The 25,226-nt window shown below is 32.6% G+C and overlaps 1 protein-coding gene across 1 annotated transcript; it reads right to left on the reverse strand.

Moving 5' to 3' along the window:
- Positions 1-802: 802 nt before the first annotated feature.
- On the reverse strand, positions 803-20,775 carry LOC143073591 (serine/threonine-protein phosphatase 2A 55 kDa regulatory subunit B alpha isoform-like). Its single transcript, XM_076249245.1, has 8 exons — positions 20,600-20,775; positions 20,408-20,479; positions 18,694-18,791; positions 17,432-17,597; positions 15,563-15,853; positions 4,534-4,698; positions 2,329-2,590; positions 803-1,656 (listed from the first exon to the last, which is right to left on the reverse strand). The coding sequence occupies exons 1-8, from the start codon at positions 20,604-20,606 to the stop codon at positions 1,380-1,382; spliced, it is 1,338 nt and encodes a 445-aa protein (XP_076105360.1). The 5' UTR covers positions 20,607-20,775; the 3' UTR covers positions 803-1,379.
- Positions 20,776-25,226: the final 4,451 nt, after the last annotated feature.

A 25,226-nucleotide genomic window follows, 5' to 3' on the forward strand; every position in this document is an offset into this window, starting at 1 on the left:
CATGATGACCCAACAGAATGCAGATGTTGACACCTATAGAGGATTATGAAGATATAGGATTTGTATTGCTACTAACATGGAAACAATAGGAGTACGATAGGGTTAGAAGATTGTTCTTAACCACAGGAGATAAACCAACAAAAGGAGTAACACCATGCACGACTTTTCCACTTTATGACAGGGCATAAAATGCTTATCCAGGAATTCTACTTTTAGTTAATGGCAAGGTTTGTCAATTTGAAATAAATACAAAATGGAGAAATGATTTAAAGATAAGTTTCTCCCAAGACCCCCCTAAATATAAATACCCCAGGCCAAGGAATCACCCATTATATCATTCAATTCACCCTGCCATGTGAAACAAGAAAATATATGGTATAGAGGCAGACCTCAACCATTTTCAAGATATTTTAATATTCTTATGGCAGTGGTTGGGTATGACAGTTGCAATATGTCTCCTTACTTGATTTGGGAGAATTAATTAACCAGGTAGTTGGTTTACAACCATACACATACACCAGTTACACAGTATTAATGTTGTTTAGAGTGGTCCTCTATTATTGATAAATTTAGAGCACTAAATATGTAGTTTTATATTAAATACTAACTACATTGTACATGAGAAATGATCTCTTTAAAGAATATTTTTCACCCTCATACTTGCACCAACTATTTTATATACGTGTTTCATCTGCACCAAGTATTTGCCATTTCATTTAATTCTGCCATCCATCTCTAAAATCTTTACTTTATATATTTTTAGAATAATCCCATATAAAGAGACAGAAGAGCTTATTCAGAATTAATTAAAGGTCTAATTTAATGTAAGAATTATTTGAGGAACGAAGTTGGACCTTACTGGAAGCTTTCAAAAATGAAAATTCTAAATAAGCAACATATAAACCTAAGTTGTTTACTGACTAGGCTTGAGCATTAAGTTGAGTTTATCTGAACACACACAATACTATTGCACAGTCACAGAACTCAACCAACTTTACAATTCTTTGGCAAATATTATTTGAGTAACAGCAGACCTGCAGCTGTAAGAAAATAATCACATATATTTGGGGTCCAACTTGTTACAATATATATGACTATTGTAGAAAATAATCACATATATTTTGGGTCCAACTTGTTACAATATACACGACTATTGTTCACATTATCATTTATAAAATTGTTTGAAAAAATACAAAACATCCATTCATTTTACAGCTTATCTGTCAATAATCTGGAGTGACACCAACTGACTCTTTAAGTAGACTATGGAAGAACTCTCACCATCGATGTTAGCACTCATGTCCAGTAGCACTTGTGGACCTTGGTCCTTCAAGTAGTATCAGCACTATATGAAATTTTAACTATGCGTCTTATTCACATCAATCTTTACTTTGGAAAATGTACAAATTATTTGTGGCTGCTACAGCTAAGATATTCTCATTAGGATGCCAAGCTGTGTGAAGAATTTTCTTATTGAAGTCTAAACAATCAACACTTATTTCTTCTTTTTTCCGTTTTCCACCCGTACAAACTTTTCTTGGTTTGAGAATTGTCCTAGGTTTCATATTTTCTCTACTGGCCTCTAAAGTATTATCACGCTTACTCTCCCTGTCAAACATTCTGAAGAAATTGTTGTATGACCCAGTCATAATGTTCCTATAATAGATAAATAAAGTACTTCAAGGCTTGTAAATATAAGTGTTTTTCCCCATTCAATAGAAAATATCTATACTTATAACAAAACTTCTTTTTATTCTTATGTGTATTCTTTACATGTGGTTAAAATTTCTAAATGCTTTGTTCATATAAGGTAAAGTATCTTTTTTTAGTATACAATTATACATAAGTCATTTTATAAACAAAGGGAAGTAATCAAGATATATCTTTCTTTTACACAAATGCCTTTCTCAGCTGGTTTGATAAGAATTTTTCCAGCAGAATTCTATGATTGCATTATTTTTACACAATAAATTTATATAAACATTTAGTATAACTTCCATATAATATATTCTCATCATCTATTGACCTTTTAAGAGTTCTATAAGTGTGTGTAACTTTCTATTGCAGAGGACCATATAGATATTGATCTTCACAGGTTCTCTTTTTTTTGGTTTTGTTTACATATTCTTTTTATATATATATCAATTCTGTAGCCCCAATTTTTGATTAGCAATTCTAATCAATATTTTCATGTACATGGCTTATGAATTTCTTTTACTGCATAAGGATAAGATTTTTTGCCTTTAATTGATAACTGTACAGTTATTATAATGATGAATTCTTTTTAAATTACAACTACATGAACTTAATATTTTTTATATTCCTTACCTATCATCACCACTCCATGAACACTCAAACTTGTCAAATATACAGTCATTTTCATATAAGGAACATAATTTACTTCGTAAATATTCATGTACTTGATATGTTTCTATTGGCTTTGTATCCATTTGCAGGTCCCATACTTTCACAGACAAATAGTCTCTAGTCACCATGTAGCGACCATTATGACTAAATTTAACATCGGATATACTAGATATAATCTCTGAGAAAAAACTTCTATTTGTAGGGTCTTCTGGTTCCTCAAATACTGTAAATATAAAAGGACAAAAATGCAAGCAGAATTCAGACAGATTTTTTTTAGTTTGCAATTACAAAACATAAGAAAAGACAAGATATTAACAGCTATCAGAATTTACAAATTATACTTAAAGATTTCTTGGTTTAGAATTATAGCAGACAAATTTGTACCTTGTTTATTGGAACATGTGCACTCGTCAGCAAATTTCAGAGAAAAACTTCAAACTTTTTACTTAAGATGCTATCTATTCATCACATAGAAGCTTGTCCAAGTTTCAGAATCAAAGAGCTGAAAGCTCTGAAGAAAAATGACGCCACTGTCTCAAATATTGGGATGTTTTTATGCAAGTCTTGATTTTCACATACCGTAATTAGTTTGATTAATTGATATACGTCTATGTGTGTGTGTGTGAAGCGAAGATGACAACTGGCTGGTTTTTTTTAATAGTAAAAATGAATAGGTCAAGACTACCTGAATGATCTACAGTATCCATTTACTGGCTGGTTTTTTGGACAAATAAATACCGTAGGAAGGCTTGTATAGTTTGCACTGGTACATAGTCTGAACCCCTTCTCTCCACAAAATTTTAGGTAAAAAAACTTTTTGGTACAGTTAGAAAAGGTCTAATGAAACTCCGGTAATTTCAAATCCTGTGCAACCGTTTGCAGTATTTTCTTGGGAAAACCTGTTTTCCATTATAAAACTGCTTGTTAATCATTCTTGAACACTTCATGATTGTTAAAATAAGTTTAATTCACTTAAAAACAATTTAGAAACTTGTGTATGTTTAAACAGGAAGTTTAAAAAGCACGTGTTAAAGAAGAAATAAACCGGTGAGAGTCAAAATCCGTACATGACATATATCAGTATAATACAAATTTGAGAGTAAAACAGTTCCATTCTTTTGTAAAACAGTCTTTAATATACCTATCACATTAATGTTTGAAGGGTCTTAAGCTAATACAAAGCATATTAGTCAGTATAAAACACCAAAACAGAATGTACATTAACCGATTACGTTTTGTAGTTTACAAATTCTAAGCTGGTTTACGGTTGTCTTTTTTTACTATGTTTGTATTGTTCAATCAAGCAGATATCTTGTCTTGACATGAGACAATTTGTATTGAAAGGTTTAGTTTTTATATTTATCAGTATTAATTTGATATTGAACAGAAATAACTTATTAATATGGACGAGTTAAAATTATTAGTTTGAAAAATGATGAGAGCGCCCTCTACAATATCAATAACAAAGATGGCGGAACGTAAACAAACCACCTTGCCGCAAAATTGAACTTGTTCTCTATAGTCCCCACCCCCGCTGGAAGGTCCAATTTGGAGAATAAAACCACAAACTATACAAGCCTTTCTATGGACAGGTCAAGATTTTTTTTGGTAAAAACTGGTTCCCATCCTTCTACAACACTTTGTTCGATTGTAGTGTAATACAAGCACATTTCAGTTAGTATGTGACATAGGAAATATGAAACAGAGTGTGGCAGGTGGAAATATAATCGAATTCCGTAAGTTCTGGCCAATGGTATCGGAAACATGCCGCTGATAGCGTCATTTTCCAAAAATGTTATGAAAGTTTAGCTCTATAAATAAGTTCGTCATAAAATCTAAATCTCTAGATTGATTACACTACTTTCAACTTTTAGAATGATAAATGAAACAATTAAAAAGTTAAATATAATGGTAGAATCGACATTTAACTCTGTTATTGAACATAATTTTAAGATTTATCTCCCCTTATAAAATGTTTTTAACACATGTGGTTTAATATTTTAGCTGCGAGATAAAATTCATCAAATAACTCACATTTCTCTTATTTCAGTAAAATATCAAGAATCAGGACTAATCAAATGCAATTCAAGATACCTTAGTATAGATTCTAGTATTACCATAAACACAAGACTATTCTTTTTATCCATACTGACCCAGTCAACTTACATTTGGCATGCTTATCACATAGTGCTTGTTGACGCATATCACAAAGCCTGATTGTTCCTTTACTACTACTATATACAAATAAGTTACATTCTAGGGGGTGGAACTCAGCTGCTGTAATCACTTCTGTCAACTCCTCCATGTTAGCAGGCTTGATATCAACAATATCTGTTTAGGTTAAGGTTATATAACATGTCCAATTATTCTTTCTGTATATGATCAATCATGTTAACTGAAAGTATGTAAAACTACCTACAAGTTACTGGTTACATATGGTCCACAAGACCTATGGCATTGGCATGTAAAATTCTTTTCTACAAGCCAACAGAATCCAACTAAAATTTTCAACAAATTGAGAGTCGGACTTGTTGACTCCAGTTATGTGTTATGGGTGTAAACTGTAGCAAACCAATATTAAAGATGGATTTATTTTTAAAACAAGAAAAATAATGTAAAATCGAGAATGGAAATGGGGACTGTGCCAAAGAGACAACAAGCCGACCATAGAAAAACCAGGTGCTCCGCAGGGCGCAGCTTTATACGACCGCAGAGGTCGATCCCTGAACAGTTGGGGCAGGTATGGACAAAACATTTAAGCGTGATACAGCTCTGAATTTGGATTGTGATCAAATTTTTAACATTATATGGGTTTTTTTACACAAAACAAATGTCAAGATTTTACAAATCAATTAAAGATTTCTTCTTCAAACTTATTTAAATCTAAAATTAAATAGTTGACACAGCATAGGTTTCTGACACAGAATGAATGTGGTCTAATGAACTTAAAATTTTTTTTGCCTTTGAGCAATTCACTATGCTGTTGAATATTAATCCTGTCAAAAAAATGTTTGAAGAAATTTTCTTTTTATTTATGAAATCTGAAATGAGAACAAGTATGGACACAACTTTTAAGCTAAAAATATTTTAGATAAGATAAGGAAAAAAAAACTTTATCAGCAACATTTTATATTGGCAAATTTCCAATGAAGTTATTTACAAAAAGTTATTGGCAAATAAAAATAGAAAATGACATCATAGTCATGTCTGGCAAATGTCCAACATACATTATCTAAAAACATTTTAGATAAGATAAGGAAAAAAAGCTTCATCAGCAACATTTTATATTGGCAAATTTCCAATGAAGTTATTTACATAAAGTTATTGGCAAATAAAAATAGAAAATGACATCATAGTCATGTCTGGCAAATTTCCAACATATATTATCAACTACTATTCTATACAAAGAAAGATAACTCCAATTGAAAATTAATTGCTATTGCGCAATACTGTGCAATTGAAAATTTCTTGCTATTGCACAATACTTGATATGGAATCCTGATTTGGACCAACTTGAAAACTGGGCCCATAATCAAAAATCAAAGTACATGTTTAGATAAAGCATATCAAATAAGCCCAATAATTTAATTTTTGTTAAAATCAGTTAGTTTAATTTTGGACCCTTTGGACCTTAATGTAGACCAATTTGAAAACTGGACCAAAAATTAAGAATCTACATACACAGTTAGATTTGGCATATCAAAGAACCCATTTATTCAATTTTTGATGAAATCAAACAAAGTTTAATTTTGGACCCCCATTTGGACCAACTTGAAAACTAGGCCAATAATTAAAAATCTAAGTACATTTTTAAATTCAGCATATCAAAGAACCCCAAGGATTCAATTTTTGTTAAAATCAAACTAAGTTTAATTTTGGACCCTTTGGACCTTAATGTAGACCAATTTGAAAACGGGACCAAAAATTAAGAATCTACATACATAGTTAGATTCGGCATATCAAAGAACCCCAATTATTCAATTTTTGATGAAATCACACAAAGTTCAATTTTGGACCCTTTGGGCCCCTTATTCCTAAACTGTTGGGACCAAAACTCCCAAAATCAAACCCAACCTTCCTTTTATGGTCATAAACCTTGTGTTTAAATTTCATAGATTTCTATTTACTTATACTAAAGTTATGGTGCAAAAACCAAGAATAATGCTTATTTGGGCCCTTTTTTGGCCCTTAATTCATAAACTGTTGGAACCAAAACTCCCAAAATCAATCCCAACCTTCCTTTTGTGGTCATAAACCATGTGTTTAAATTTCATTGATTTCTATTTACTTATACTAAAGTTATTGTGCGAAAACCAAGAATAATGCTTATTTGGGCCCTTTTTTGGCCCTTAATTCCTAAAGTGTTGGAACCAAAACTCCCAAAATCAATCCCAACCGTCCTTTTGTGGTCATAAACCTTGTGTCAAAATTTCATAGATTTCTATTCACTTAAACTAAAGTTATAGTGCAAAAACCAAGAAAATGCTTATTTGGGCCCTTTTTGGCCCCTAATTCCTAAAATGTTGGGACCAAAACTCCCAAAATCAATCCCAACCTTCCTTTTGTGGTCATAAACCTTGTGTTAAAATTTCATTGATTTCTATTCACTTTTACTAAAGTTAGAGTGCGAAAACTAAAAGTATTCGGACGACGACGACGACGACGCCAACGTGATAGCAATATACGACCAAAAAATCAAAATTTTTGCAGTCGTATAAAAACAACAGCAGAAGGTCACCAACAGGTCTTCAATGTAGCGAGAAATTCCCTCACCCGGAGGCGTCCTTCAGCTTGCCCCTAAACAAATATATACTAGTTCAGTGATAATGAACGCCATACTAATTTCCAAATTGTACACAAGAAACTAAAATTAAAATAATTATAATACAAGACTAACAAAGGCCAGAGGCTCCAGACTTGGGACAGGCGCAAAAATGCGGCGGGGTTAAACATGTTTGTGAGATCTCAACCCTCCCCCTACACTTCTAGCCAATATAGAAAAGTAAACGCATAACATACGCACATTAAAATTCAGTTCAAGAGAAGTCCGAGTCTGATGTCAGAAGATGTAACCAAAGAAAATAAACAAAATGACAATAATACATAAATAACAACAGACTACTAGCAGTTAACTGACATGCCAGCTCCAGACTTCAATTAAATTGACTAAAAGATTATGATTTCATCATATGAACATCAGGCACAATCCTTCCCGTTAGGGGTTTAGTATCATACCATCATAAAATATATGAAAAGAACATAACCCGTGTCATGCCAACAACTGGTTTTTGAATAAATGTGTTTAGTTCCGATGCAAAGACCCTATAGGTGAATCAATATTATCGCCAAAATATGCAATCTTTAATGACCTGACAACAGTATCGTAACTATATCCTTTCTTAATAAGTCTATTCAAATGACACCTTTGTGCTTTATAAAGAATATTTCCATAAAAAATTGGATGTGAAATACCTGAACGTATAAGAAGTCTGCATGTTGAGCTATATTTACGAATGATGTCCTTATACCGATGATAAAATTTAGTAAATGTTTTGACTAGTTTGTGATATCGAAACAGAGTTCGCGAAAATGGTCGGTCCTGTCGGTCCTATCGGTCAAAATGAGGCTCGGACCAGTATTTTGAAAGCTAGTGCCGGTCCCGATGACCGATGTAAAAAAGGCCATTGCAGTGCCTTTTTTTATCGGTAATTAGTTGTACCAGAACTAATTCCAATATGTGTTTACATCGGTCTTCAGATGTACCTGCTGCTAATTTCCGGTACTGGTTTCCTGTTATAAACAAACTGAAACCTATGGAAACCAAAGTGTCGTACTACACGTGGCCTGCTAAAATTGTTCATGGCAAACAATCGGCGATCTTAGATGGAGATAACAAATACTCACTGTGAAAATGATTCAGATGATGAAATGGATAGAGAAAATTACTTTTATTAAGAACAAACAGAAGGTCAGAACTGGTCCTTCATTATTAATTTGTCCGTGGCTGTGAAAAAAAAAACTAATAATAATAAAGTTACTTTTGGATAAAATATGTTATTATTTTTACATGTTTTATTTTAGGATCAAATTGACAGATTTTTTTAGGACTGGCTAAAATTTTGTAGGACTGACAAATAATCTTGCTTTGTCGGTCCCATGACCAACGGGTCAAATAAAGTTTTCGCGAACTCTGTCGAAAACCCTGGTGTAATAATTTTTCAGTAATACATAAATTTCTCTCGTTAAAATCTAAAACATTGTTACATACACGAGCGAATCGTACAAGTTGAGATATATAAACACTGTAAGATGGTGACAAGGGAACGTGAATATAAATGATTTGAATGTGTACAACTTGGATCATCCTTTTTTTTTTTTAATAATCAAGTATAAATTTGAAATCCAAATATCCAATGGTATTGAGAACAAATTAGTTTGTACTACAAAAAATAAATATAGTTTAAGATGAATCTCCATATATTTCTAGATGCACAAATGATGCACCTATGTAAATAGGTCTCCTTAAACAGAGGGATTACAATTCATCAAAACTAATATAATAAATCTTCCTCAAAGTTCCATTATTGGTATTTAGAAGGCACGGTACGACATGAACAGTGGAGAAGCAAGTTTTGACATCTGAAATGAGCCGTCTTTGTTTGTCCTTAAAAAATATCAGATATATTAATTTCTTTAAATTATTCAAATTTTAAAGGAATAAAGCTAGTTATAATAAAATGCTTCGATGAGCATAGCCCGATAAGACTGCAGAGGTTGAACCATGAACAGTTGGGCCAAATTTGGACACAATATTCAAGCTTGATACTGTGAATTTAAATTGTTATCAAATTTTTGACATAATATAGGTTTCTGACACAAAACAAATATCAAGATCTTATGGTACATTGTCAGATAGATCCATACTCTTACATACAAGTTATTGTCAAGAAACTACAAAAATACTTGTTTTTGGCACCATAACTCCAAAAAAAATTCCAAACCTTTGACTTGTGGTATCAACCATTGTGGAACAATTTCAGAGCAATTAAAATACTTATACACAAGTTATTATCCTGAAAGTAGAAAAATGCATGTTTTGGCCCCAGAATCCCTAAACGGTTAAGGCCATCACCCCCAACCTTCCTTTTGTGGTATTGAACCTTCTTATTAAATTTCATAGAAATCCATTCAAATAAACTAAAGTTATTGTTGGGAAACCAATGTGTCTTCGGACGACGTCATACCATTATACAATCCCAAAACGGTTGGGGCAAGTATGGACAACATTCAACCTGGATACAGCTCTGAATTTGGATTGTGATTAAATAGTTGACACAGCATAGGTTTCTGACACAGAATGAATGTGGTCTAATCAACTTAAATTTTTTTTTTTTTGCTTTTGAGCAATTCACTATTGAATATAAATCCTCTCAAAAAAAAAAAAAAAATTTGAAGAAATTTTCTTTTTAATTTCTGAAATCTGAAATGAGAAAAATTGACTCCCCCCAATTTTTTTTCACCACCCCCTTCCCCTTATTCCAAAAATGATATCAATTCAAATTTCTAATTGAGTTTGCAACAATAACTACTCATTTAAATACATCATAAAGTATTAAAATATAAAATTTCATACAGTCATGGTTAAATTCAGTAATATACATCATATAAATGAATAGTAACTTCTAACCAGGTGCTCCGCAGGGTGCAGCTTTATACGACTGCAGAGGTCGAACCCTGAACAGTTGGGGCAAGTATGGACAAAACATTCAAGCGTGATACAGCTCTGAATTTGGATTGTGATCAAATTTTTGACATTACATGGTTTTTTTTACACAAAACAAATGTCAAGATTTTACAAATCAATTAAATATTTCTTCTTCAAACTTATTTAAATCTAAAATTAAATATTTGACACAGCATAGGTTTCTGACACAGAATGAATGTGGTCTAATGAACTTAAAAAAATTTTTTTGCCTTTGAGCAATTCACTATGCTGTTGAATATTAATCCTCTAAGAAAAATGTTTGAAGAAATTTTCTTTTTATTTATGAAATCTGAAATGAGAAAAATTTAACCCCCCCCCCCCCCCCCATTTTTTTTTCACATCTCCGTTTCCCTTTTTCCAAAACTGATATCAATTCAAATTTCTAATGGAGTTTGCAACAATAACTACTCTTTTAAATACATCATAAAATATTAAAATGTAAAATAAAGTGCTTGTTATCACTGAATGGTAAAGATTGGTTGGTAGTAAAAGTGAATATACATTGTTTATTGTATAAAACAATAAAAAAAACTTCTATCAGCAACATTTAATATTGGCAAATTTCCAATGAAGTTATTTACATAAAGTTATTGGCAAATAAAAATAGAAAATGACATCATAGTCATGTCTGGCAAATGTCCAACATACATTATCTAAAAACATTTTAGATAAGATAAGGAAAGAAAGCTTCATCAGCAACATTTTATATTGGCAAATTTCCAATGAAGTTATTTACATAAAGTTATTGGCAAATAAAAATAGAAAATGACATCATAGTCATGTCTGGCAAATTTCCAACATATATTATCAACTACTATTCTATACAAAGAAAGATAACTCCAATTGAAAATTAATTGCTATTGCACAATATTGTGCAATTAGATATTTCTTGCTATTGTGCAATACTGTGCAATTGAAAATTTCTTGCTATTGCACAATACTTGATATGGAATCCTGATTTGGACCAACTTGAAAACTGGGCCCATAATCAAAAATCAAAGTACATGTTTGGATAAAGCATATCAAATAAGCATAAGAATTTAATTTTTGTTAAAATCAAACTTAGTTTAATTTTGGACCCTTTGGACCTTAATGTAGACCAATTTGAAAACGGGACCAAAAATTAAGAATATACATACATAGTTAGATTTGGCATATCAAAGAACCCCAATTATTCAATTTTTGATGAAATCACACAAAGTTCAATTTTGGACCCTTTGGGCCCCTTATTCCTAAACTGTTGGGACCAAAACTCCCAAAATCAAACCCAACCTTCCTTTTATGGTCATAAACCTTGTGTTTAAATTTCATAGATTTCTATTTACTTATACTAAAGTTATGGTGCAAAAACCATAAATAATGCTTATTTGGGCCCCTTTTTGGCCCCTAATTCATAAACTGTTGTGACCTCAACTCCAAAAATCAATCCCAACCTTCCTTTTGAGATCATAAACCTTGTGTTTAAATTTCATTGATTTCTATTTATTTATACTAAAGTTATTGTGCGAAAACCAAGAATAATGCTTATTTGGGCCCTTTTTTGGCCCTTAATTCCTAAACTGTTGGAACCAAAACTCCCAAAATCAATCCCAACCGTCCTTTTGTGGTCATAAACCTTGTGTCAAAATTTCATAGATTTCTATTCACTTAAACTAAAGTTATAGTGCGAAAACCAAGAAAATGCTTATTTGGGCCCTTTTTGGCCCCTAATTCCTAAAATATTGGGACCAAAACTCCCAAAATCAATCCCAACCTTCCTTTTGTGGTCATAAACCTTGTGTTAAAATTTCATTGATTTCTATTCACTTTTACTAAAGTTAGAGTGCGAAAACTAAAAGTATTCGGACGACGACGACAACGTGATAGCAATATACGACCAAAAAATTAAAATTTTTGCGGTCGTATAAAAATCAAAGAGCAGATTGCTCTGAGGGATATGATTGCCATTGCTTTCATTGACACATGTATACATGTAGCTGGATATTATTTTCAAAACTAATTCAACTGCACATGTAAAATGTAATTTACGTCATCTGAATAGTTACAAAATAGCCAAAGCCTGGTTAAAAGTGTGTGACAACGTACTTGGGCCTATTGTGTTTTATTTTTGTACTATCAATTCCAAGTTTACTTTCCACAGCAGTCACTGAGACTCAGAGTGAGAGAAGTATTTCACTTCGTATCAAATCACCAATTTTCCTACGTTAATTCTAGGAGGAACCCCATTCCTATCTCTTTAAATATATAATTTCCTTTGGGTCAGTGATCATGACTCCTTTCCGTACACATTCCTCGGTTTAAATTGCGATCGTTTTTAATATAATACGACGTTTATCGACAGAACCAGTTAATTTTTCTCAACGTAATGTTTCGATTCAGAATTCACGGAAGTGACTTCCGGAAGGGAGACAACTTGAAACGATAATATGGAAGACTCCATTTCGCCTGAAGGGGTGTTGAAAATAAACCTGAACGATGTGGACTAATTTATTTTAATTTAAATGATGCATATGATTCAAAATTATGCAACAACAATAACCCTCAATAGCAGACATACATAGAAAGGGTCCCACGAGTTATAAATTAATTAATCGAGTGGGGAATCCAGAGCAACCATTTAACCTAGTACCCCTTGAAGTCAAGAAAACTATACGCATGCACATAATGACCTACACAAACCCTGAAGTAAGAACGTATATTAAACCTAAATGGTTCTCTATTTTTTATGGAAGTACAATATCAAATATCAGTTTAATAACGGTGACATACAAGTAAAACTCCACTTCAGTTCTTATATGACAGAAATAGATTTATCGGAATGCAGAGAACTCTCGCATTTTTATCACAATTGGGGAATTCCCTCGGACGTGTTTCTAAATTTATAAAAACACTAAATATAAATACTGCTCGATTCTGATTTTCCATGTTGTTAAAACACGCATATAAGGCAAGAGAAATATCAAACATGAAGATTATGAAAAGAACATTGTAGGAAAGTTGTTTAAAGTTCAATCCCTTTGTTTGTTTTTACCTTTTAAACCAAGACAATCATAAGAATCTGAGATGGTCCTTAATGTTTAGAATAAAACGTTTGACGCGAGGGCATTGTCCTGAGCCACTGGTATAAGTTTACTGATTGGTTGAAAGCAATCGTATCCCAAAAAATGGGGAAGGGGACACAGATGATGCCCCCGCTAGCATATAACCAGTGTTCTCCCCAGGATTTTTTTAAGGCGCAAAATTCAAGGGCGCGTAACTCTTTTTTGAGAGTGAACTTTTGTGATCTGTCAGAAGCAATCAGTCATTAATCCATGACATGCAATATGAATTATAATGCTGTGTGTTATGTGTTTGATAATGCAGAGTATTTAATAATGAATTACAAGAATATATATATATATATATGAAATAAATTGAAGTTATTTATAAGTCAAAATATAAATATTCATCCCTGTACTCTCTGCTCCTTCTTGGGATAATGTTTCAAGATAGTGTTATTTTGTTGGACAGTCTGTTCCTCAATTTTTGTCTTTATCCTCTTTAGGGTTAAAAACCCCCTCTCACAATAACTTTTGCTTATACCCCCTTTAACATTTGTAAGCCATGAAAACTCAGTCAGCCACTTGTCATTGAAACCATAAACATGGTGCTTGCTGTTATCACTTGCTAAAACTTTAGATAGGTTGGGATTAGGAGAAGCAATGACATCTGCTTATACTGACAGTGAAGAGGAAGGTGTATTCCCCTTTTCATTAGAAGTCATTAGGCTGAAAAAAAACTTCTACTTCCATTATCTGCCTTTTGCTTAGAAGTCACCCTTTTGTTATTTGCAGAGAACATGTTCATTCAGAATTAATAAAATCGAATATGGTTAAAATATTTGATCATATTTTGTATACAACTTTTTAAAACAAAAATATGTTAATGAACAGCTGACAAGTTTCCGTAGTTTTACATTACGCTTCCGTGTGTGTTATTGTTAAAACCTATCTCTGGCAGGTAGATATAAACGAAACTTTGCAAGTTTTTTAAAGTTAAGACCATTGAAATTATCAACTAGTGACATTATATAGAAGCTGCAGCAATTCCGTACCCGTGTTGATTGTCACATTTTCCGACGAACGGAATTTTACGATCGATGTTGAATGATTATTATATTTGTAAAAACACAAGAGTTTGAGACAATTTACCTTGCAAGTAACATTTTATCACTTTATATTAAAATAAATCACTTCTCTTTATCTTTAATCAAAGTTTATTCTATTTTTTTCAATTACAAATACTCTCATTCATAATTTTCATCGTGAATATCTTTAGCAATGTGTATTCAAATTTATCACGTGTATTCATCACGTTCATTGGTCGTGTTAAAATAGATTCTTCTTCTCGACCAATGAAAAAATTCGTTATTTAAATGGTCAAGTGATCACACACACAATGCGTAAATACAATGTATTTGCGATCTATTTCTTCAATTTCTGCACTGAAGTTTTTATTTTTTTTTAATTTTCTTCTACAAATATCTATCTTCTTGATGATCATGTATGCTATTACATGATAACATAGTCCGATAAGGCTGAGATAAGCGTGGCTCAGGTAAAACTAATTATCAGTTATTGCGTAACACTGACCGACCTCTCAGCGGTGATCAGCAACTTGACAATTTTAACCAACATTTATAATGAAAATGTGAAAATTAACACGCTGCGGGATCAAGTATTAAGGGACAGCGGACAATTAAGACGCTGCGGGATCTTCGAAAATATTATGAAGGCGCTGCGGCGCCGCAGCGTCATATCGGCCTGGGGAGAACACTGATAACATTATAAAGGGACATAACTCAAGAACTGTAAAAGTGAACTGCCGAAATTGAAATTAAACGAGTTTAGAGGTAATAAGCATTATATACACATTTCATTAAATTTAGTTGAGACACACTTAAGTAAGAGAACCAGAAACGAAAAAATTCTTTAATTTTTCCACTTGTACAGGGGCATAACCCTAGAATGGTAGTCAAAGTGCTATTAATCACTGAATGGTAAAGATTGCTTTAATTTATCAGTTGATAGTAAAAAAGTGAATATTGCATTGTTTTTTGTATATATTATAGCATTGATTTAAGTTGATTTAACAATTATTCTGGACAAAGAAAGATGACTCCAATTTTCAAAGAAGATTTCATAAAGCATTGGTGTTGAAATTTTATTGATTTCTATTTATTAATACTAAAGTTATTATCCGGGAACCATCCGTCTTCGGACGACGCGATACCAATATACGACCGCAAAAATTATAAAAACAGTACTCTGAAGTTGGCTTTTTCAAAATTTGTTCACCCTAAATTGCCTAATTATTTAACTTATATCTAAAACAGAAACATCTTTTATCCTCTTTTCCCCAATGAAACTGTTGAAAATTAAATAAGGATACTGAAGCTTTGATCTGTGACCTCCATATGCCAAAGGTTAATCCTAAGGTCATCAGCAGACAAATAAGTTTCCTGGTCACTGTTAACTGATATAGAGTTGATGTGATAGGTATGAGCATTAGCAAATATTCTACGAGGACTGGCCTCCACCATAAGTTCCATGGGCTTGAAGATGGGGACCCGCAGGGAAGTAATAGAGGTAGAATCTCTCATTATGCCAGTTTCGTCTTTCAGGTTGAACCCCTCTGGTCTTTTGTCCCTCTCTGTAACCTTCCATAACTTGATAGTTTTATCTGAAATATAAGTGAAACAGAATACAAATACCATATATTACTACGACTTGTTGTTGAAGTGGTGGGTTCCATTGGAACTGCTTTCTCAATTGCAATTTGTTTAATCAAATCAAACTGTAAAACTAATCAGTAATTTTAAACACTTGCTTTATGAACCAACACAACTTGAGAATGGTTAAAGTGACTCTAGCATAATTTTAACCTGATCTGTGTTTGATAGTTGGATGCATTAGTTTTATATCATTTGATAGAGTGTAGAAACAGCTAGTTAGAAGTAATTTTTGTCATTTATAAAGGGACATAACTTAAGAAAGGTGAAAGTGATGCTACCTTAATATAAATAACCCAAATAATTGAAATTCAATATTGATTTGTTTTTGTGGTAATAAGAATCCTGTACAAGTTTTAAATAACATTAGGTTGAGACAAACTTAAAGAAAATGGAAACCAATTTCAGGTTGCATAGATATACAAATTGAACAGGGTGGAGATCTTGTTTATCCTTAATTCTTTATCATTAACAGAAATAAATTAAAGAACCTTAGTGAGCATGCTCACATACCCCACGTCCCCACATTGTCATTGGAGAAATTAAATAAGTGTAAGAAAAAAAAATTGTATAAGAAAAAATATTGAATAATAATTTCCTGTCAATATGCACATCAACATAGTATGTCCTTATTATCTACAAAATTTCATGAAATTTTGTTGTGTGGTTTCAGAGGAGTTGAGATGACAAACTGTTGCAGAAGTACATTGAAGCAAATAAGTTCAAAGGGGCGTAACTCCTAGAAAAAAAATTGAATCATAATTTCCTGTCGATATGCACATCTACATAGTATGTCCTTATTATCTACAAATGTTCATGAAATTCTGTTGTGTGGTTTCAGAGGAGTTGAGATGACAAACTGTTGAAGTAGTACCTTAAAGCAAATAAGTTTAGAGATGTAACTCCTAGAAAAAAAATTGAATCGTAATTTCCTGTCGATATGCACATCTACATAGTATGTCCTTATTATCTTAAAAGGTTTCATGAAATTCTGTTGTGTAGTTTCAGAGGAGTTGTGATGACAAACTGTTGCAGTAGTACAATAAAGTAAATAAGTTCAAAGGGGGTAACTCCTAGAAAAAAAATTGAATCGTAATTTCCTGTCGATATGCACATCTACATAGTATGTCCTTATCTAAAAAGGTTTCGTGAAATTCTGTTGTGTAGTTTCAGAGGAGTTGCGATGACAAACTGTTGCAGTAGTACATTAAGCAAATAAGTTCAAAGGGGCGTAACTCTTATAAAAAAAATTGAATCGCAATTTCCTGTCGATATGCACAACTACATAGTATGTCCTTTTCATCTGAAAAGGTTTCGTGAAATTCTGTTGTGTGGTTTGAGAGGAGTTGCGATGACAAGAAACAGGACTGACGGACGGACGGACGGGTCAAAAACATTATACCCTCTGCAACTTTGTTGCGTGGGGTATAATTACAGAATTATTTTATGTAGTGTAGCCAGCATTTGACATGGATGGTCAAAATCTGTTCTGACTGTTTAGGTAATGGAAATGAGCTGATTTTGTTTACCATTAGTGGAGAGTAAAAAGTTTGCTGGGTTTGTTCTTTTCAACCATCTGATTTTATTGATCTTCTCTTCTATTTCTAAACTTTTCAGGTAGTCAAATTCTGGCTCATGACTCTGGAAAGTGCTGTATACATTATATTCCCCACGACGTGGAACAGATACCTTTCCCTGTAAAATAGATCAATTACAAAATTTACATATGAAAGTAGATGCAGATTTCATGTTATTATCAATGAGACATTATCTCACAACATGCAATAAACAAGACATCCATACCATGCAAGTTTTTTTAACATAATCAATGTAAAAAAAGGTCGTTTTCAAGTATCAACAACCATATTATATCATCACAACTATCTGATGTCCGTCAAGCTCTTTCCTAATAATTATTATTTCAGGTTTTATTATTGTGTGTATTGTCATATGTGCAGTGAATTGTCTAATTACATGTTGAGCAACTGCTTTTCATGTGAATAGCAGGTGTTTTAAAACTATATATATTTAAACCGAAAGCTAAATCTTATAGCCAAGTTTGTCAAGTGGTCTATTGACAGTGTACAGTCCAGATGAAATTACTTATATAACAAAAAAATGAAAGCTCCATTGAAGAAAATTCTTGTGCTTCTTAAAAATTAAATGGGGAACAAAATTACACAGATGATATCCTGCTTGCATACAACGTTATATTTAGATAAAATGGACATAACTCAAGAACTGTAAACATGAATCAAATTGATCCGAGTTTTGTGGTAAGAAGCATTGTGTATAAGTTTCATGACATTTGGTTGATGCAAACTAAAGTTAGAGAACTGAAATCAATTTTTCTATTTAGGGGCATAACCCTAAAACTGTATGACATTTCATAACAAATCACAAGAATAAATCCAGAAAATATTAACACATTGGTCTATAATAAAATAAGAGTACATGTTTACCATATATGGGAACTCTAGCCATTTGCAATTTTTCTATGTATGCATTTATGATGTTTTATTTTTTTTTATAATTTCTTAACATATTCATGATATTTTGACAAAAATCTAGTCATTACAAAAATTCATATGTCGGTGAAAATACAGTTCTCGAAATCTATTTTCACCTAGTGGTCCTTGAAGAAAACTGCTAGTCCTAACAGTCATTGTATCTCTATTGCAAATTAGTGAAATGATGTTTGTCCAAATTTTGATGGTCAGAACCTTTGGACCATCACTTTTTTTAAACCTGGAACAATTTTGAAGAAGACACATTTTAACTTTGAACTTACTGCTTTGTCCCGCTGGAATATTACTACTCGTCCCCCTTTGTCACCAGTAGCCAGAAGATCACCTGTATTGTTGTACTCCACACAAGATATTATGTCAGCTGTAATAAAGGACATCATACATGTATATAAATATCAAATTCAGGTTTCATGTACACACGCATGGAACAGACACAGATCATGCAGATAAATGTAGGTGTGATGAACTGCAGTAAATATGTTGGTGAAAAGAACCAATCTGAAGAGCTGTCTGCATAATGAGACCAATACCCTGGTACATTGTACATGTGCTCAAGTTGCTATTGTGAAACTTGTGATCAAGACAAAAGATATTTAGACTTTTTTATTCAATTCAATGTTTGCCGACACTTTATACATCATGTACCTGGCCTGGCACTTTTTTCCAACCCGGGAACTTCACTTAAATTTACATTCAGTTAATATTTATGTCCATGTGTTAAGCTTTTTGAAATATATTTCCCATACTGTATGAATTTTAGACACGGCAAGACAAATTATATATATAGCAAGAACTACTTGTATTTATAGCAACTTTGGCCAAGCCTGGCAGTGCAAGCAAAGTGAAACCTACCACTTGGAAGGGGAATTTCAGATTCTGACAGTCTTCTTCAGGGTTAATGTAAAATAATTTAGAGGGGAAAGAATGATTCAACATCAGTGAATTGCTAAGCATTATTCAAAATTTACAGTGTCATTTTTTTGGAAGTTACACCTTTTTTTATATACAACTCGAAACAAAAACACTACAGTGACATTTCCTCAACATGTTTTGAATTTGCAAGGACATAAATTGCAGGGTTCCAATACTGAATTTTGGAAGACGCCCTGGACAACTAAATTGTAATAAATACATGTACATGTATGATATCAACAGAATGTCTTTCAAACGGAAGATTAATTTCGATTTCACAAGTGACTTAGCATGTGTTTTTTAATTTGAATTATCATAAATTATGTCAATGTGCATTTTCCTGTACAGAATGTTTTTGGTATTAACAAATCAACTGGATTGGTTTTCACATGTTCTTTACTGACTTTAGACTGTAATATTAGTGATTTAGTCTGCCAACTCTGCAAATTCCTGTACAGGGAATACCATATGATACAGGATTAACGAATGTAAAAGCAGTTGTTTGCAAATCGTAAAAAAATGTAAAAGCAGTTGTTTGCCAATTTGTACGAGAGTTTTAGGGTGCTTTATCTGCAAATCCCTGACCCTGGAATGAACACCATCAGGATTAATGAATATAAAAGCAGTTGTTTGCAAATTGTATGGAAATTGTAATCATAACTTTATCAAATGACAGTGCTTGGTTCTACAAATCGTCAAAATGTAAACGCAGTTGTTTGTCAATTTGTACAAGTGATTTAGACTATAGTATGCTGTATCATTCTGTAAATCCCTGGAATGGACACCATGCAGGATTAACGAATGTAAAAGCATTTGTTTGAAAATTGTAATCATCATTTTATCAAATGACAGTGTCTTGGTTCTGTAAATCGTTAAAAAATACGTGAAATTGTTATCTTAAACCAGGAAACTTCATATCTTTATTTGATTCAGGTTAATATCTATAATGACTGCAGTAAGGAGCATAACTGGGATCTCTTTGGTTGGATATTTGGAAAATATACAATGTCTCCACTAATGGGGCGGGAAATATCGTCAACTAACAAAACTGGTTAAGATACAAACCTTCAGTAATATCTTCCGTCTCAATAGCACCTTTCACTTGAGAGAAACACCACTGTATATCCGCACCATTGCCTACAGAGAAATAACAAGAGAAATCATCGTCAAGTTCTCGCGAATCCATAATTTGAGGACATTTTTCTGATATTTTTCAAGACAGGAAGTGCAAGATTATATTACTTATATTTTACTTACCAGCCATTGCAGCACAAAAATATACACTCTCAAAGGAACTTTAGTATATATACTTCGCAAATTTAGGAATTTTTAATCAAATTCAAGGTTCTTAGCTTCCGATGACATTGGAATCGGAGGCCAGTGCCCTGGTTCCTATTCAATATGGCGTAAAATTTAGATTCAGGACATGACGTCAAGGATAAGAATTTTGGGTAATAATAAATTAGAAAGTTCCACCAAATACCAAAAATGACAGAAAGGGACACAAACTAACATTACACTTCTGATTCTTTTGACATGAAATAAGAAAAAAAATATCATCCTCCAAAAACGAATTAACCAAAAAGTGTGTTGGAAATTTCAAAAAAACTGGTTTTTTTTTCACAAGAATAAAAATGAAAAGTTGATTTTTCTCTGGAGTTTTTATATAAAAGATCACATGATTTTTTGAAAACCTGTAAAACCATTCTTTTCTAAACTTTTTGACAAATGATGTAATTTTGAGGAGCAGAAAGTAGTTCTTTATGAACATATTAAACTTAGAAGAAAACAAAATCAAGGGTACATCCATATTTGATATTCTAAAAGCGGGAGGGGCAAGATCATCGGCCGGATTTTTTTGACGGAATCTAAAATTTTGTATCAATCAATTATCATATCCTGAATTTGTCAGATATTCCTATTTTCCAATCGGTTTTAGGCAAGGTTATTCATTTTCAGTTCTTACCAGATCAGATACGGTGACCTTTTCAGTGTCTTCGTCATTTGAACTCTAGGGAATCATAATCACAGCCACTTGTCTCATAATTTGTTTCCCCTATAGGACCCTATATACCTAAATATAGATTCAGTGCATATGCCGTGTTGTCATGATGTCTCATATACAGGGGTTAGAATTCAGCTGAGGGAAAAACTAAAATTTTCTTAAGCAAAGCAGATCCGTTACATTGTTGGTCTACATTTTAGTCGAATTATATATAAATCACGGTGTTAGCCCTCAATAATCACAGGTTATCCGATGGAGAACTGTCGTTAACATGTCACATATTTAGACATAATTTTTGTTTGTTTGTTTACTCCGTATATCATTATACAGACGACAGTCTTTTTGTTATTATAATTTCGATGACTTGCTTAAAAAAGGCCATGGAGTCGGTTTCACCAAAAAAACTTAGGACTTAGATTGATCGTAAGTATACTGAATTGTTCATGACTTACGATCAATCTTAGTTGTAAGTTTTTTTTTTTTGTGAAACCGACTCCTGGTATTTGAATCACCAACAACCATGTCCGCTGTGGACTCGAAAAATGAAACATAAATGTATTAAAGTTAGAGAGAATTGTGAAAAACAGTACCAGAACAATAATATACTATATAAACAACTAAAAGACAAAACTGCCTAATCGTCAATTGACTATACTTATAGGAGGAATTATTTTAATTGAAAGACGATTTAAACAAATTTTTGTACATGTATTGTTTTTTTATACTGTGAATCTGATAGATAAAAAGAAACTGAAAACGTCAAAAAGTTTCAGCAAAATATTATTTACAGACGAAATCGTTAGTTGGCTCCTTATAAGTTATAGTTAGGAGTTGTTATCCTTGAAAAAAAAAAACGATTTTTTTACATCTTTTTTTTTAATGTTTTTTAGGTAGATGCTATAAGAGGAAGAGAGACATCGTGAATAACACTGATAGCAAAAATAATAAATAATTTTCAATGAAAATTGGGAATGTGTCAAAGAGACAACAACCTAACAAACAGAATATACAACCCAACTTGACAAGGCAACTAATGGATCTTCAACGCAACGAGAAATTCTCGCACCCTGAGGCGGAGTTCAGCTGGCTCCTTAAAAAATGTGTACCAGGTCAGTGAAAATGGACTTCACATTAAACTCCGAAAAATATGAATTTACTAAAATTTACATACAAGACTAACAAAAGCCAGAGGCTCCTGACTTGATGCGCAAAAATGCGACTTGGTAAAACATGTTTTCTGAGATCTTTACCTTCCCCTATTCCTCTAGTAAATTTAGACTGAAATCGTCTATTGGTGCTTTATAGGAGTTATTGCCATTAAAAGATTATTATTTTTGTGGAATCTATAGTTGATAGAGAGAATATTCCAAGAGCAAAAAAATGATCAGATAAAAAATAAAGATATGAAAATCAGACAACATGGTGGAGTGAACAAAACTAGTTTTGTAAGTAATGTTATTGACACTGACTTCTAATAAGACTTTTTGTCATTGAATAACGATTTTACTACTTTTTGCGTTTATTTTGTAAATGATATGGTATCTGAAAGCAGCAAAGATGGTCAGCACAAAAAGATCTTCAAATAGGGGAAACAAGGCAGTAACACGACGCGTGCCACATGCACATCTGATTACCCCCCCCCCCCCCCCCCCCACCCCGAAGCATCTGAGATCTCCTCCAGTTTTTGTTGGGATTCATTTTGCTCAGTCTTTAGTTTTCTACTTTGTGTTTTTTGTACTTTTATCTGTCTTTTGGTCTTTTCCTTTTTTTAGCCATAGCGTTGTCTGTTTATTTTCGACATATGAGTTTGAATATCCCATGGTATCTTTCGACCCTCTTTTTCATCAATTTCGAAATTGTATGTAGATTCCTTATTGTCCTCGAAGTAGATGTTTTACCAATTTGTTTCAGAAACTATAGCAGATAGATAGAAACGTTTAATAATCATTAAAGTAAGACCCATTTACCAGTCTGCGCATGATAATTCAACGAAAAACTTATAGGAGTTGTTTCCCTTGAAAAACGATTTTTGCACATTTTTTAATGAATTTTTTTTTCTTTCGAAAACACCACAATTATATAATCCATTTTTTTTTATTTCTGCTTATAATCTCTTTAATGATAATTGATATATAGAAATTTAATTGGTAAGGCCAAAATTACCAAGACAGATTTTGGTCCACACATAGTTTCCATTCAACACACATACTCTTGTTGCATTGTATTAATTTATTTTATCAAAAATGGCTGGTAAGCAACAGAGGATCCTTGGATGGATCCTCTTGTGTAGTTACTTGAACTTTAGAATTTATCAATTGCTAAGTACTTATATCAAAGCACTATTACCACTGGACGACTCTGGTAGAGGGACAATTTCTTAGATGAAATAGAATTAGTTGTGTGGTTTATTCTGAATGGCCGTCAGTTGATGACATCTGCATTATGAAGACGTACAAACCCTCGTTGTTTTGCACGGCTCATGGTAAATACTATTACTAAAAGAGAGGCGAAAGAGACCAAGGAACATTCAAACTCATTAGTCGGAAACAAACTGGCAAAGCCATGACAACAAGTGAAAAACGAAATCCGGTGAAATCCTGTATCACATGTAGCTCCTGTTGTATTGCTCATGTAAGTACAAACCCGTTGATAAGTCTACTTCGAAATCGAAGAGATGACTTTAACTTTATCACATGCAACCCTTGGTTCAATAGCTTTCTTTTCAGCAGCAACCCTCTATCAAGTAAATCATGATAGAAATTCAAGCTCTGAAAAATCGTATCAACTTGGAGATATATGATTTATATGCATGCAGGCACTGCTTAAATGTTGCTGCATAGAAGTGTAAAGTTTACAATTGGGAAGCTGAAGTAATCTTTTTTTGTCGTAAAGTTTGTTCTCAACCGACCCCAGTTGTTTATATTTCAAACGAGAAAACTAACTGCCTTATTTATGTAAAAAAAAATAAAATGAACGAAAAACAAATATGTAACACATACACAAACGACAACCACTGAATTACAGGCTCCTGACTTGGGACAGGCACATACATAAATAATGTGGCGGGGTTAAATCCTTTTCATCAAGTTCGATGGGATTGGTGCGTTCAAAAGAGTCACCAAACGTTGAATTATTTAGCGAGAGAACAACATCTATGTAGCGGTCGCTACAGGAAATAATGTTAAGAAGCTCCTGTATAAAATCAGGCCACAGCCTTGTATGCATAATTACACCAGCTTGGAAAGAAGAGGAGCACGCGGTTGGTTCCTTTGGAATGCCGATAATTAATTGAAATACACGTCCTCTAAACACCTTTATAATTACGCTGTTATTCAAACTATCAAGAATGATCAAGAATCTTAATAATGTCAGTTTCAGATAATTTTTCGTACTTTGAAACAAAAAAATCAAGTTTTTTTGGGGTCTAAATCGTTATACACTCCTAAATAGCTAATGATCATAAGAAGACATTGCGTTGTAACCTGAAGATGTAGCTGTAGATACTGCATTAATGAATACTGCAACAGCAATGACTAGCGCTAACTGCCTGATCATCATATCTATTTCGAGCAGAAATTTAGCTATATTGAAATTCAATCCTTTGTGCTTATATGTACATTTTAACACGTTATACCTTTTTAACCACAAATATGTAATTTGTTAAATAAATAAACTTAAAAAATAATATGATTTATTAAAATGTGCAGTACAACAGTTACTAACTAGACACCGTAACGGCAAGGAATGTATAATTATTACATAAGGTCACTATACAATATGTCAGTTAAAACTATCTCACGGTGCATATGTATTTTATCTGTTTGATCATATGACGTTTGTGTAAAGTTTAAATTTTAAAACCGTTTTGTATACCTTTCA

Source organism: Mytilus galloprovincialis, chromosome 4 (assembly GCF_965363235.1).
Source record: "Mytilus galloprovincialis chromosome 4, xbMytGall1.hap1.1, whole genome shotgun sequence".
NCBI lineage: Eukaryota > Metazoa > Mollusca > Bivalvia > Mytilida > Mytilidae > Mytilus > Mytilus galloprovincialis.